The sequence below is a fragment of the Heterodontus francisci genome, chromosome 7, assembly GCF_036365525.1.
Source record: "Heterodontus francisci isolate sHetFra1 chromosome 7, sHetFra1.hap1, whole genome shotgun sequence".
Classification (NCBI taxonomy): domain Eukaryota; kingdom Metazoa; phylum Chordata; class Chondrichthyes; order Heterodontiformes; family Heterodontidae; genus Heterodontus; species Heterodontus francisci.
In genome coordinates, this window is record NC_090377.1 from 99,289,093 (window position 1) to 99,304,228 (window position 15,136).

The following is a 15,136-nucleotide window of genomic DNA, read 5'->3' on the forward strand; positions in this document are numbered from 1 at the left end:
ACACTTTCGCAATAAATGCTAATGCCCTTAACTGTTCAACTTGTAGCTGGCCGGAAACATCCTGAGTTTGCTCGGCAGATTGTGCTGAGTTAGCATATCTCAGCTTGGGTGACAGTAGGGACGTTACAATTGGCCTATGCAACCCTGGGTTAGAGAAAGGAAAATCGGGCAAAGGTTTTCAACTCCTGGCTGCCATTTGAAGGACAGATTTTTAGAAATCAGGTGAGGTCAAGATCAGGGTCAGCTCTGATACTCCTCGTGATCAAGTCATCTGTCCAAAGCCACTGTCTGGGCTCAAGCATTGTTACTGGCCACTTGGAATTGTATTCAAGTGGCACTCACTGCTTTCAGGAGAAGTAGGAATCAGAGAGAATTAGCAAGAGAAGAAAGAGACAAATAAATGTAAATGCATTCTGCCCTTTTTAACCACTACAAGCAAAGTGAAGCTGAGGCTCACATCCTTTTAAATGGGTAAAATAAAATGCATTCAGACCACCCGTAACAGAAGTTGTCTGTAATTTCAGAGAGAAAGTTTTCTGTGTGATTGATTCTTCATATTCTTCATACTTTATTGCATGTTCAGTTGTAAAACTGTAGACACACAAATTACAGTTAAGGGTAATGCTATGCTTGATTTAGCAGTTACTACACATAAAAATAGAAGCTGAAATCTGACCTAATTGCACCCTCCTTTCCTCAAAAGGGGGGATGTGGGTAGATCGGATTTACCACACTACCTTAAAAGTCAGCAAAGACTGTTCTAGAAAGTGTATAACAGTAGGATTATCCAAAAGACATGTTCACACAGCTAAGAGAAGGTAAGTGTAGACAGACAGACTACAGTAACAGTAAATGATGCGGTACACCTCAAATAAAAGATCCTGCACAATCTGGTGGGGGGGAAGGGGGCGGGGGGGAGAAACAATTGACACTGCTGTGAAGAAGCAGCCTCCTCTCTGAAACTGATTCCAGCCTCCATATTACAGTCACAACCTTTCTTCTCTCTTTCTTTGTTTTTATTGCGATCACTATGGTCATTGATCCTCTGACCTTTCCCCTCTTGTTCTTCCTAAGCTCCAAGTACACCATCCTGCAAACTCTTCCTTCTCCATGCATGCCCACTGTGTTGAAATTAATACTGATTGCTCCATCTTCTACTCTAACACATTCGTTTCCAGGACTGCAGAATTCCTCATTCTCTCAGCCGTTCCTTTATGTCAAAAGGTACAGGCTTGTGGCATCATTCATTCACTATGTCTTGATTCATTATGTCTTTTCTAATACACTCTTCAGCCTTAGTGTGTGTCTTGCACCATGGACATTGGCCCATCACCTAAGGTCAAAACTGGATTCAAATCTCCCTCATAAATCGCTTCAGAATTAACTAAGGACTATGCCTTTTGTGCAACATAAATGTTTTAAATTGAATATATAAAATTCAAATGCACTTTCAAGATTATCTTTTCAGACAGAAAGATATGCCTCCTCTCCCCAATACAATCCTGTCAGCAAGGCGCAGGGAGAATGAACTAAAAACTCCACTGACATCCCACAGCAATATTACTGAATGCAGATCACAGCTTAACAAATGGAATAGTTAATGAAGCATAATTGGGTACTGTTTCTGTCCTGCAGTTATTGGGGGTTCCTAGCTTACTCTAACACTTGTAGAAGTTTAAGTGTGCTACCGTTCTGTGTGTTCACCCGATATGCTTTAGTACATTCAGCATTAAGAATGTAAAATGTTGTTAATGCTACTTATGGACGATCATTCATGGCTCAGTTCCCTGGAACCAAGGTTAAGGTCACCAGACACCTCCAAAACGTAACTTCAGCCATATGAAGTCAATGATAAAGGCCCAACATAGTACCATGCTGCTTGACTGTTAGTTCCCAGCTAACAGTGGCAATGACCCAATGCAAGCTTTTTAATATTCTTTGATGGAATGTGGACATCACTGGCAAGGCCAGCATTTGTTGCCCATCCCTAATTTCCCTTGACAACTGAGTGGTTTGCTAGGCCATTTCAGAGAGCAGTTAAGAGTCAACCACATTGCCATGGGTCTGGAGTCGTATGTAGGCCAGAACAGGTAAGTACAGCAGATTTCCTTCCCTAAAGGACATGAGTGAACCTGATGGGTTTTTACAGCAATTAATAATAGATTCAAAGCACCATTACTGAGACAAGGGCCAGGGTTTTATCCTTGGCGGACGGGAGCCGTCCACCGACTGAAAAGTCAGTGGTGAACTCACTTCCGCCTGGCCTGGAGATCCGACCCGCATTTTGCTGGTCCCCGGCCTTTAATTGTTCTGAGGCGGGACTTCCACCCGCTTGAGGCAGAAGTCCGGCCTAATAGAGCTGCCGGCCAATCAGCGGGCCGGCAGCTCTCTATCCCAGCAGCGCCACCAGGAGTGGTGGCCACTGCTGGGCCTGCAACCCAGGTTGAAGACAAAGATGTCAGGGATCGTGGAACCAAGGTAAGTTTTTGTTGCCTCACCAAAGATGATCGGTCAGGCCCCGGCGAGGCAAGGGTTGTTGATTGGAGGGACGGGTGGGGCGTGTTGGATGTTGGGGGTGGTTGGGACAACGGGGGCGGCCCTCCGTCGGGCACAGGGTGCCCATTCACGAGGAACCCCCCACAGGCTTTTAACAGATGGCTTTTCTTGGGCCTGGGCCACCCGCTTGACACGGGTAAAATCCCCGTGGCAGCGGGCCGAGGCCCTTAAGTGGCTGTTAAGAGGGGCGGGCAGGCCGTTTTCCACCGCTGCCGCCCTGCATTAAGTGGCGACGGAGGCGGGAGCGGGTCGAGAAGGGCCCCCCAAGCCTCCCGCTCCATTTTATGCCCCGCCCCGACACCTTCCAGCTCTTTGGGGCGATGGTGTAAGATTCCGCCCAAGTTTTCAATTCCAGATTTTTTATTAATTGTATTTAGATTAGATTAGAGATACAGCACTGAAACAGGCCCTTCGGCCCACCGAGTCTGTGCCGAACATCAACCACCCATTTATACTAATCCTACACTAATCCCATATTTCCAACAAACATCCCCACCTGTCCCTATATTTCCCTACCACCTACCTATACTGGTGACAATTTATAATGGCCAATTTACCTATCAACCTGCAAGTCTTTTGGCTTGTGGGAGGAAACCGGAGCACCCGGAGAAAACCCACGCAGACACAGGGAGAACTTGCAAACTCCACACAGGCAGTACCCAGAATCGAACCCGGGTCCCTGCAGCTGTGAGGCTGCGGTGCTAACCACTGCGCCACTGTGCCACCAGCTCCCAGTTCCTTTCTTAAACCCTCAAATAGCTACCTTGTAAGTGATAAGGTTTTGTTTTAATTAGTGTAATGTATTAATAATTACTACTTAGAATAGTGCTGTTTGAACAGGGTGTGAGGCTGAGAGTTGTGTGTGAGGGATTTTACTGACTAGGGGAAGGAGGTGCTCCTTGCAGTCTTTCTTTTCTTTTCTGCCTTTTCAGCCTCCACGGTACAGGGGAAGAAACTGATTGGCAAGTATCTGGTAAGGTATTCCACTTATTACACTAACAATAATTAGTTTGTTAAGCTAAGTATTGGCAGGGCAGCTCGGCCAAGTGGAATGTGCCTCCTGTGGTATGTGGGAAGTCGTGGACACACCATGCGTCCTAGACAAACACAAATGCAGCAAGTGTCACTGGCTGCAGAAGCATGAGCTCCAGGTTTCCAAACACGAGTGGCGGCTGGAGTCACTGTGGTGCATCCGCGAGGCAGAGAACTACGTGGATAGCTTGTTTCAGGAGGTATTCACCCCAATGCTTAAGAGAGCACAGGCAGAGAGGGACTGGATGGCTGCCAGGCAGACAAAAAGGTCAAGGCAGGTAGTGCAGGAGTCCCCTGCTAACCGCTATTCAGTTCTGAGTACCGATGGGAGAGAGTGTTCTTCTGGAGAGTGCAGCAAGAGTCATGACCACAGCACCATGGGTGGCTCAGCTGTGCAGGGAGGCAGAAGAAAGGACAAGAGAGCAATAGTGATAGGGGATTCTATAGTCAGGGGAACAGATGGGTGTTTCTGTGGTTGCAGACGTGATTTTAGGATGGTATGTTGCCTCCCTGGTGCAAGGGTCATGGATATCACCGAGCGGCTACAGGGCATACTGGAGGGTGAGGGTGCACAGCCAGAGGTCATGGTCCACATTGGTACCAACGATATAGGAAGAGGGATGAGGTCCTGCAGGCTGAGTTTAGGGAGTTAGGAACAAGATTCGCAAGCAGGACTTCAAAGGTAGTAATCTCCGGATTCCTCCCAAGGCCATGTGCTAGTGAGTATAGAAATAGGAAAATACACCAGATAAATGCATGGCTGGAGAGATGATGCAGGAGGGAGGGCTTCAGATTTCTGGGGCATTGGGACCAGTTCTGAGGAAGGTGGGACCTGTACAAGCCGTGGGCACAGATTTAAGGTGATTGGTAGAAGGATTAGAGGGGACATGAGGAAAAACTTTTTCACCCAGAGGGCAGTGGGCTTCTGGAATTCACTGCCAGGATCGTTGGTAGAGGCAGAAGCCCTCAATTCTTTAATAAGGTACCTGGACATGCACCTGAAGTGTTATAGTCAGCAAAGCTATGGACCAGGTGCTGGTAAGTGGGATTCGATTGGGCGGCTAATTTCTTTGGCTGGCGCGGACACAACAGGCTGAATGGCCTCCTTCTGTGCTGTAATTTTTCTATGGTCCTATGGTGGGATTGGAACATGTGTCCCCAGGGTGTTAGTTGGGGCCTTGATAGTTCTAATCCAGTGACATTACCACTACACCACTATCTATGCAGCTTCATTCTGTATTGTCATGTGGCAAAAGGTGAAGTCAAATTAATATTTTCAGGTCATTGCCCTGAGGTGTTAACTCTGTTTCTGTCTCCACAGATGCTGTCTGACCTGCCAAGTGTTTCCAGCAATTTTTGTTATATTTTAGATTTCCAGCACATGCAGAATTTTAGTTTAGCTTCAATATTTTCTGTTGCCCAGTCTTGCTGTAATGTGCTATTTGGCCAGTTTGCTGCTGCTTTAGGATTTTTTCACTCCCCAAACAAAGGAAATGACACTTTTTCCAGAAGGTGTTTTGTTTTCCATTGTATAAAATCCAAAGGAGTGACTTGTCACATGTGATTGTGTGAAATGTTTCAATGTACTTTCTGTTACTGTGTAATGCTCACAATAAAAGAAATTGCCAAATAGTTTGTCATGAAAACAATGTCATTTTAAATATTATTTTGTATCAGTTGTCATGCTAGGCCCCTATCTGCCAAGAATGGGCACATCAATTTTGTCATGAACATTGATTTTTAACTGTTACTGGAGTGAAGAAAGGATTTGTTAAACACATCAGCTGTGGCTGGAAAGACATTTGCATATTACCAAACAGTGTTTGGAAGGACAAAGTAACCATTCCCTAACACATTCAACCCACAATGGACTTTTGATCACCAGACGTTGAAGGTGGGGAAGCTCGCATTCCAGTTTGACTGCTAAGATGGCCGAATACACAAACGGACATGGTCAAACCAGTTAGTCCCATGACTAACCTGTTGGGCAACCTGAGTTTTGTGACTTTGTACTAATAGTTTGGGCAGAGTCCCAGTTTGTTCCTGGACTGAGAAGATCTCTTTCCTGTCTGCTCCCATCTCTTTCTCACAAGCCTCTGAATCCACTGAAGACACATGAACCCCAAGAGAGAAAAGTCTCCTACAGCAAAAAAGGTTTAAGAAGAATACTGAGTCCCAACGAAAAGCAAGATCTACCTACAATCAAGGACTCTACAGTGAGATCGAAGAACGGTAACAACTCTTCAGATATTGTCTCAAACTTTTCCACTTTATTTTTCTTCTGCTCTTTTCTGTCTCTATTTGCATGTGTGTATCGCGTATGCATGCTAGCGTGGGCACATTGTGTATCTGGAGGCATTAACCGAATTAGAGTTTTAAGTTTAATAAATTTCAATTGTTCTTCTTTAAACCTGAGAAAGCCTGTTTGTGCTGGTTTCTTTGCCTTATAATTGGAAAGCAGTGAACAAGGATTCACCAAGGTAGAGCTAACAAAAACATGGTGTGTTTAAAATTAAACCCTGTTATGGTAAGATCAGGTGAAGGCTGAGAGGGCCCCCTAGATACCTTTCTCAGCTGGTCATAACACAGTATAAGCTTGTGCCAAAATTGGTAGATCTGTCCCACTGACTAGTGTCTCTCTACCTTATGCCAGGTCTGCACAGACAAACAACAGCCTTGCATAGTCATACTCATAGTCATAATGATGGTATTAGCGCAATAGAGAGGGATGACCTAAGTTCAGAAGACCAAGATGTAGAAGCAGTTTGGGTAGAGATGAGAAATCATAAAGGCAACAAGTCACTTGTGGAGTAGTGTACAGGCCACCTAACATTAACCACACTGTAGGACTGGGTATAAAGGAAGAAAGGCGCAGTGATAATTATGGGGGATTTTAACCAACATATAGACTGTAAAATCAGATGGGCAGAGATAGCCTAGATGAGGAGTACATAGAATGTTTTCGGGATAATTTCTTGGAACAATATGTTCTGGAGCCAACCAGAGAGCAGGCTATACTAGACCTGGTATTGTGCAATAAGATAGGATTAATTAATGACCTCATAGTTAAGGCGCCCCAAGACAGTAGCGATCGTAATATGATTGAATTTTGCAATCAGTTTGAGGGAGAGAAAAGGGGGTCCAAGACTAGTATTTTAAACTTAAATAAGGGCAATTATGAGGGCATGAAAGCAGAGCTAGCTAAAGTGAACTGGTAAATCAGGTTAAGGGATAGGTCAATAGAGATGCAATGGCAGACATTTAAGGATATTTCAGAATACACAGAATAGATACATTTCAACAAAAAGAAAAATTCCATGGGTGGGACCCGCCATCCATGGTTAACTAAAACAATTAAAGATAGTATCAAACTTAAAGAAAAAGCCTATAATTGTCCAAAAATGGGAGGCAGGTCAAAAGATTGGACGGAATATTAAAAAAAGCAATGAATGACTGAAAGGTTGATAAGGAAAGTAAAATTAGTGCATGAGAGAAAGCTAGCTAGAAATATAAAGACAGATAGTAAGAGTTTCTATAGATATTTAAAAAAGAAAAGAGTTAACAAAGTGAGTGTTGGTCCTATAGAAAGTGAGTCTGGGGAATTAATAATGGATAATAAAGAAGAATTGAACAGGTATTTTGCATCGGTCTACACTATTGAGGATGCAAGTAACATCCCAGTATTAGCTGTAAGTCAGGAAATGGAAGGGAGGGAGGAACTCAAGAAAATTACAATTTTCCAAAATTCCTTAGATTCGAGGAAGGTTCCGTTAGATTGGAAAATAGCGAATGTAACTCCTTTATTCAGAAAGGGAGGGAGACAGAAAACAGGAAACTACAGGCCAGTTAGCTGTCATAGGGAAAATGTTGGAAGCTATTACTAAAGGCATTATAGCAGGTCACATAGAAAAATTCAAGGTAATCAGGCAGCGTCAAAATGGTTTTGCGAAAGGGAAATCATGTTTAACCAATTTATTGGAGTTCTTTGAGGGAGTTACATGTGCTGTGGTTAAAGGGGAACCAGTGGCTGTCCTGTACTTAGATTTCCAGAAGACATTTGATAAGGTGCCACATCAAAGGTGATTGCAAAATATAAAAGCTCATGGTGTAGGGGGTAGCATATTGGCATGGATAGACGATTGGCTAGCTAACAGGAAACAGAGTAGGCATAAATGAGTTATTTTCTGGTTGGCAAGATGTAATAAGTGGTTTGCTACAGGGATCTGTGCTGTGGCCTCAACTTTTTACAATTTATATTAATGGCTTAGATGAAGGGACTGAAGGTATGGTTGCTAACTTTGCTATGACACAAAGATAAGTAGGAAAGTAATTTGTGAAGAGGACATAAGGGGGCTACAAAGGGATATAGATAGATTAAGTGAGTGAGCAAAGATCTGGCAAATGGAGTATAATGTGGGAAAGTGGGAAATTGTCCACCTTGGCAGGAAAAATAAAAAAAGCATATTATCTAAATGGTGAGAGATTGCAGAGCTCTGAGAGGCAGGGGGTTCTGGGTGTCTTAGTGCATGAGTCGCAAAAGGTTAGTATGCAGGTACAGCATGTAATTAGGAAAGCTAATAGAATGTTATTGTTTATCATGAGAGGAATTGAATTCAAAAGCAGGGAGGTTATGCTTCAGTTATACAGGGCATTGGTGAGACCACATCTGGAGTACTGTGTACATTACTGGTCTCCTTATTTAAGGAAGGATATAAATGCATTGGAGGCAGTACAGAGAAGGTTTACTGGACTAATACCTGGAATGGACAGGCTGTCTTACGAGGAAAGGGGGTAGGCTATGCTTGTATCCAGTGGAATTTAGAAGAGTAAGAGGCGACTTGATTGAAACATATAAGAGCCTGAGGGATCATGACAGGGTGGATGTGGAAAAGATGCTTCCCCTTGTGGGAGAATCTAGAACGAGGGGTCACTGTTTAAAATTAAGGGGTTGCCTATTTAAGACGGAGATGAGGAGAATTTTTTTCTCTCAGAGGGTCGTGAGTCTTCGAAATTCTCTTCCTCAAAAGGCGGTGGAAGCAGAGTCTTTGAATATTTTTACAGCAGAGGTAGATAGATTCTTGATAAGCAAGGGGGTGGAAGGTTATTAGGGGTAGGCGGAAATGTGGAGTAATCAGTTCAGCCATGAACTTATTGAATGGCGGAGCAGGCTCAACGGGCTGAGTGGCCTACTCCTGCTCTTAATTCGTATGTTTGTATGTTTGTATGCATTTCAGACAACACTGCAGACTCCTTCATCCTATTCCTGGGTTTGTCCTGTCCCATTGGCAGGTCAAATCCAGCAGAGGAGTGCAGGAGAGCATGTCAGGAGCAGCACCAGGCATACTCAAAATGAGGTACCAACTTGGTAAAGCTACAACACAACATTACAAACATGCTAAACAGCAGAAGCAGCATGCGTTAGACAAAGCTAAGTGATCCCACAACCAATGGATCAGTTCAAAGCTCTCGCAGTTGTGCCACATCTGGTCATGAATGGTGGTGGACAATTAAACAATTCACAGGAGTAGGGGGCTTTATGAACATCCCCATCCTTTATGATGGGGGAGTCCAGTGCGTCAGTGCAAAAGGCAAGGCTGAAGCATTTGCAACTATCTTCAACCAGAAGTGCCAAGTGGATGATCCATCTTCCTCCTGAGGTCCCTATCATCACAGACACCAGTTCTCAGCCAATTCGATTCACTCCACATAATATCAAGAAATGATTGAAACTGGATACAGCAGAGGCTCTGGACTCTGAAAACATCCCAGCTATGGTGCTGAAGACTTGTGCTCCAGACTAGCTGTGCCTCTAGCAAAACTGTTCCAGTACAGCTACAACCATTGACATCTACCCGACAAAGTAGAAAATTGCCCAGGTATGTCCTGCCCACAAAAAGCAGAACAAATCCAATCCAAACAATTACCACCCCATCAGTCTACTCCCAATCATAAGCAAAGTGATGGAAGAGGTCGTCGACAGTTCTATCAAGTGGTACTTACTCAGCTATAACCTGCTTACTGATGCCCAGTTTATATTTAGCCAGGACCATTGGCTCCAGACCTCATTACAGCATCGATCCAAACATGAACAAAAGAGCTGAATTCCAGAGGTTAGGTGAGAGTGACTGCCCTTGACATCAAGGCAGCATGTGACAGAGTGTGGCATCAAGGAGTCTGTGTAAAACTGAAGTTAATGGGAATCAGGGGGAAAACTCTCTGCTGGTTGGAGTCATACCTATCACAAAAGAAGATGGTTGTGGTTGTTGGAGGCCAAACATCTCAGCTCCAGGACATTGCTACAGGAGTACCCAGGGCTGTGTCCTAGGCCCAACCACCTTCAGCTGCTTCATCAATGACCTTACCTCCAGCATAAGGTCAGAAGTGGGGATGTTCACTGATGATTGCACAGTTTTCAGCACCATTTGTGACTCCTCAGATACTGAAGCAGCCCTTGTCTGCAATGCAGCAAGACCAAGGCAACATTCAGGCATAGGCTGATAAGTGGCAAGTAACATTTATGCCACACAAGTGCCAGGCAATGACCATCTGAAACAAAAGAGAATCTAACCATCTCCCCTTGACATTCAATGGCATTACGATAGCTGAATCCCCCACTATCAACATCCTGGGGGGTTACCATTGACCAGAAACGGAACTGGAGTAGCCATATAAATACTGTGCTACAAGAGCAGGTCAGATGATGGATATTCTGCAATGAGTAACTCATCTCCTGACTCCCCAAAGCCTGTCCACCATCTACAAGACACAAGTCAGGAGTGTGATGGAATACTCTCCACTTGCCTGGTTGGGTGCAGCTCCAACAACACTCAAGAAGCTCAACACCATCCAGGACAAGGCAGCCCATTTGATTGGCACCCCATCCACCACCTTCAACATTCATTCCCTCAAACACCATGGCAGTGTGACTACAGTGTGTACCATCTACAAAGTGCACTGCAGCAACTTGACAAGGCCTCTTCAACAGTACCTTCCAAACCGCAACCTCTACCATCTAGAAGGACAAGGACAGCAGCCACATGGGAATGCCAGCACCTTCAAATTCCCATCCAAGTCTCACACTATGCTGACTTGGAACTATATCGTCGTTCCTTCATTGTCGCTGAGCCCAAATCCTGGAACTCCCTTCCTGACAGCACTTTTGGTGTACCTACATCCCAAGGACTGCAGCGGTACAAGAAGGCATCTCACCACCCCCTTGTGAAGGGCAATTAGGGATGGGAAATAAATGCTGGCCTTGCCAGAGCCCGCATCCCATGGATGAATCGAAACGTTGGAACAGAACCCTTCCAGTATCAATTATCATTTTCTAGTAAAGGTTTGGGATCTCCAGAAGGCTTCAAATGAATTCATGCCAGGCCTCAACCATCGTGAGTTTCAGCGAGGTCTTTCAAGGACACAAAGAGAGGAATTCCCCAATAAAGTCTGAATACTCCTCCCACTAAGTCCACTTGACTTAGGGAGGCATGCGAAAGATTATGCCAAAGTTCCATAGGATTCAAAAGGATAGCCTAATGGGACAGAATCCCAGCAGAACCAGGTTACTGCCAATATTTCAGGGCCCCCAAACAGAAATCAGACTTACGCTTTTTACCCAAGGAATTTCCGCTTAAAATTTGTTCCATCTGTGGGCATTACAATTGGCTTCATTGCATCTGATGTGGGGAATGGTGGGATTTGGTGGGGGTAAGGTGGATGATAATCCTGCCAGAAAGTGCATGCGTGAGCTAAGGATTTAGATCTGATGTCATTATGATTGAATAATGTGGTCACACTCGGTCTATGTTATTTAAATTGGCATTATTTTAATGCTGGTATTAAACCAAGTGAAATTAATATGTCCATTTAAAATGAGTCAACATCTGCCGAACAGAAAGTCTAGACTTCGCTGCTTTGGCCAAGCCCAAAGAATGGGCAACATTGGAGAAGAACTCAGCATTTTCATGAGAGATGGGGAATAAATTAATACAATATAGATTTGCGCTCTGTGGGCAAAGCTTTGCACAACAGACATATTAGGATCAGAAAATGGGATCAGTCAATGGTGCTGGCCACGCCAACTTGCGCGTCTGAATTCCTGAGATGAGCTCCCATCAGGCGATGCTCCGCGGCAGGAGCTGATGATTAAATTTTGCCCTAATGTCATCAGCTATTTTGCCCAGGGCACAAATGTGATGCCTTTGCTGTAGATATACAGTAACAAACTGTTTTAACTGTTAGAGAACCTGGACATTGCAGTTTTGCCATGACGATACCAAATCTGCAGCTGGCCCAGTCTCAGTTAGAGTAGCATCAAGATGCACCAGTGTCAAGTTGGATAGTTGGTCAGGTGCAATGAACTTAGTTTGAAAGCGGAGAACAATATTCACTGTTAAAAGAATTGCAGAAATATGAGCAACAGCAAGAGATGATGATTTAGTTTCCTAATTAGCAGGATTTCGATGTTGCTGGATCTGCAACTGACCAAACTAGCCTTTCTGATAAGTAACTGTATAAGAAAGCTTTTAGATATAAATATTCGGGCAAACTTATTTCTCCATTCAGAATCCATTCCATGAGCACATTTTCCACCTGATAATAAAGTTTTAGCAGTGCCTTGTGCCTGGAGCTGAGCACTTTCTGATTAAAACATTGCAGGTGATATTTATAGGACATGAAGCAGGCAGAATGAGAAACACGCTGTAGATACATAATGCTGAAACAGCCACTGTTACAAATATATTACATCCTCCAGACTCATATTTTATTTCTATACTTGTTCCATTATCACCATCATCCCTTTTGTCATTTAATCACTCCTGCCCTCCACCTTTTCACAGACGTACCCCTTTTGTTCCTTTGCTGCCGCCTTTTCCCTGGCTCTGTATTCGCTTAAAAGCTGTTCATCTCTAACCTCTTCCAGTTCTGATGAAAGGGCATTGACCTGAAACATTTTGTGCTGGAGGCGGGGATCCCAGCACTGGGCTGAAAAGGTGGGGGAACCCCATCTCTGCCTTTTCTTTCCCCCCCCTCCCACCTCCAATAACTTTAAAGGTACGGAGATCCCACCTCCAAGAACTGCCGGCCAATCACAGGACCAACAGCACAGCAGTATCGGGAGCACCACCAGAAGCAGTGGCCACGGGCCGGTACTGCAGAGGCCTTGGATCCAGGCCCAGCACTGGAACCCCAGAGAAGAGCGGGGTCACCAGGGCAGGTCCAGAAGACCCCGGCGATGGGGGGTTGGGGGATTGGTCTTGTGGTCCAGGCATAGAAGACGTCCTCCCAGCGGGGCAGATGCCCCGCCCCCCTCCCTCCCCCCCACCGCTGGAAAGATCCCAGTTGCGGCAGGAGGAGGCCCTTAATTGGCCCTTCTTAGGCCACTTAAGGGCCTCAATTTGCCTCTGGGTGGAAGGCCTGTGGGAAGATAGTTAAGCGACGGGCCCTCCGTCCTGCTGCCTCCTCCGCCACCCACCGCGATTCTCCATGCCCCCATGCCTCCGATCCCACCTCAGGGGAGCCCGTAAAATTCCGGCCATTAACTCTGTCTCTCTCTTCACAGATGCTGCCTGACCTGCTGAGTGTTTCCTGCATTTTCAGTTTTTGATTTCAGATTTCCGACTGCCACCGTATTTTTCTTTTGTACAAGTATATTAATGGTTTACAGATGAATTTCAACCTGGGAGAGAGGGCATTCTTTGGCCAGTGTACTCTGGTTCATCTCTTTCAGTAGCTCCTTCAATGCGTTCCTGACCGTGGCGTGATTCCACTGTTCTGCTGGAAGGTCTTCAAACTTTGCGCAGCTGTGAAACGCAAAACAAAAAGACTTTTGAAAAATCAATTAATCCTCACCCACACCAAGCTATTGGGCCAGGAATGCCGAGCAAGCATTTTTTCCGCAGTCTGTTACAACTTACAAAACTAGCCTGAGAACAATACGGCAGGTACAAGCTGCCAGGTTGCATCAATATTGTTTAAACCCTCTCACTTTATATTGGTGAGTTTCTCCCCACTCCCAGGTTCATTTTAAAACTTTTACTTCTTTTTTTCTGAAGGGGATACAGAAAAATGCATTGAGCCCCCAGATTCTGTATCTTTCTAAAATAATTTCACACGGTACCATTGGCTGAGGCAAATGACAGATATTTGGGAAGCACCCACCTTTGTAATTGGATTTTCAGTGTCACAACATGGTGGACATCTTGTAACATGTCAGCTACTGTTGCATCTGGTGCTTCAGTGAGATAGTTCAGGGGCAGAGGACTCCATTTCCCAACCTTGATCATCCCTGCATTGATTTATAACAAAATTCTTTAAAAGACCATCAAAAGGTGTGAGACAGCAGAAAAGAATGATAAAAGTAGACTTAAACCATCTTCCTGATCCACTCCCAATAGAAATCCTTCACAGTTAATGCACATTTTTTTGTTTTATCAATTCTATCTCGGTCATATCAGATAAGTGAATTTTCTCGCTGAACAACTCAACAAAAAAAACTTTGCTACATTCATTATAAAATTAATGACAATACTTTTGACCTTTGTGTAAAATTAAAGTCATTCATGCTTCAGGCCTGGTTTTATCAGGTACACATTCCCTACCATGCTCCGCATAATTTGTGTGACGAATATATGTGGGTGAGCCACCAAAATACAGGAAGGCAAAAATAGAAAATCAGTTTTGATTGAGGAAGCATTTTCAAGAATACACTTGTCACAATGGCAAGCTTGCCTGAGTGGAAAACTAACAAAAGCTGTCCAACAGCTTCAAAAAAACCTGACAATCCAAAAACCTTGCTGAACAGAATGTAGAGAATGAATTCCAACTTCAATGACAGCATAAAACTTGCACTGTCAGTTCTGCTGCCTGTTACACACCCTGCCTGATTTTCCTATCTGTTGCAGTCAAAGGGGAGGGTGTATAACGGGCAACTGATCCACCACTGATAGTTTCCTTCCCCTGCCAAAGTTAGAAGTTATTCCCATAGTCACACTGAAAGTGAAATGGGGCATGTTCTTGTAATACACGCACATTCTATCATTTGTATCCTGGAAGGTTGTGTCAACAAAAACAAGGATTTTTCCTTACTCCCTGTGGGGATGCTAAAGTTATTGTGGATATGTATTGGAACTCTCAGATGCTAACTCTTCATTCCCTTCCACCCATTTCACCCTGCCATTCCTCATCCCCTCCCATCGAGTTCACCCTGGCATTCCTCATCCCCACCAATAGAAACATAGGACTCATGAGCAGCAGGAGGCCATTCGGCCCTTCGAGCCTGCTTCTCCATTCGATAAGATCATGGCTGATCTGGCTGTGGTCTCACCTCCACTTTCCTGTCTGCCCCGCCTATAACCATTGACTCTCTCGTCTATCAAAATTCAATGACCCAGCCTCCACTGCTTTCTGGAGAAGAGAACTCCACAAACTAACGACCCTTTGAGAAAAAAAATCTCCTCAATTCCATCTTAAAAAGGAGACCCCTTCTTCTTAAACTATGCCCCCTTGTTCTAGTCTCCCTCACAAGAGGAAACATCCTCCCGGTATCCAC

The 15,136-nt window shown here is 44.5% G+C and overlaps 1 protein-coding gene across 12 annotated transcripts in view; it reads right to left on the reverse strand.

Annotated features, from left to right (window-relative positions):
- The window catches only part of satb2 (SATB homeobox 2), a 299,511-nt gene that overhangs the window by 240,022 nt on the left and 44,353 nt on the right, over positions 1–15,136 (reverse strand). For all 12 annotated transcript variants that reach the window (XM_068035703.1, XM_068035709.1, XM_068035705.1 and 9 more), the window contains exons 4-5: positions 13,747–13,873; positions 13,265–13,388 (exon numbers count right to left, since the gene is read on the reverse strand). In XM_068035703.1, the coding sequence (XP_067891804.1) occupies positions 13,265–13,388; positions 13,747–13,873 (251 nt within the window). The remainder of the gene's footprint in view (positions 1–13,264; positions 13,389–13,746; positions 13,874–15,136) is intronic.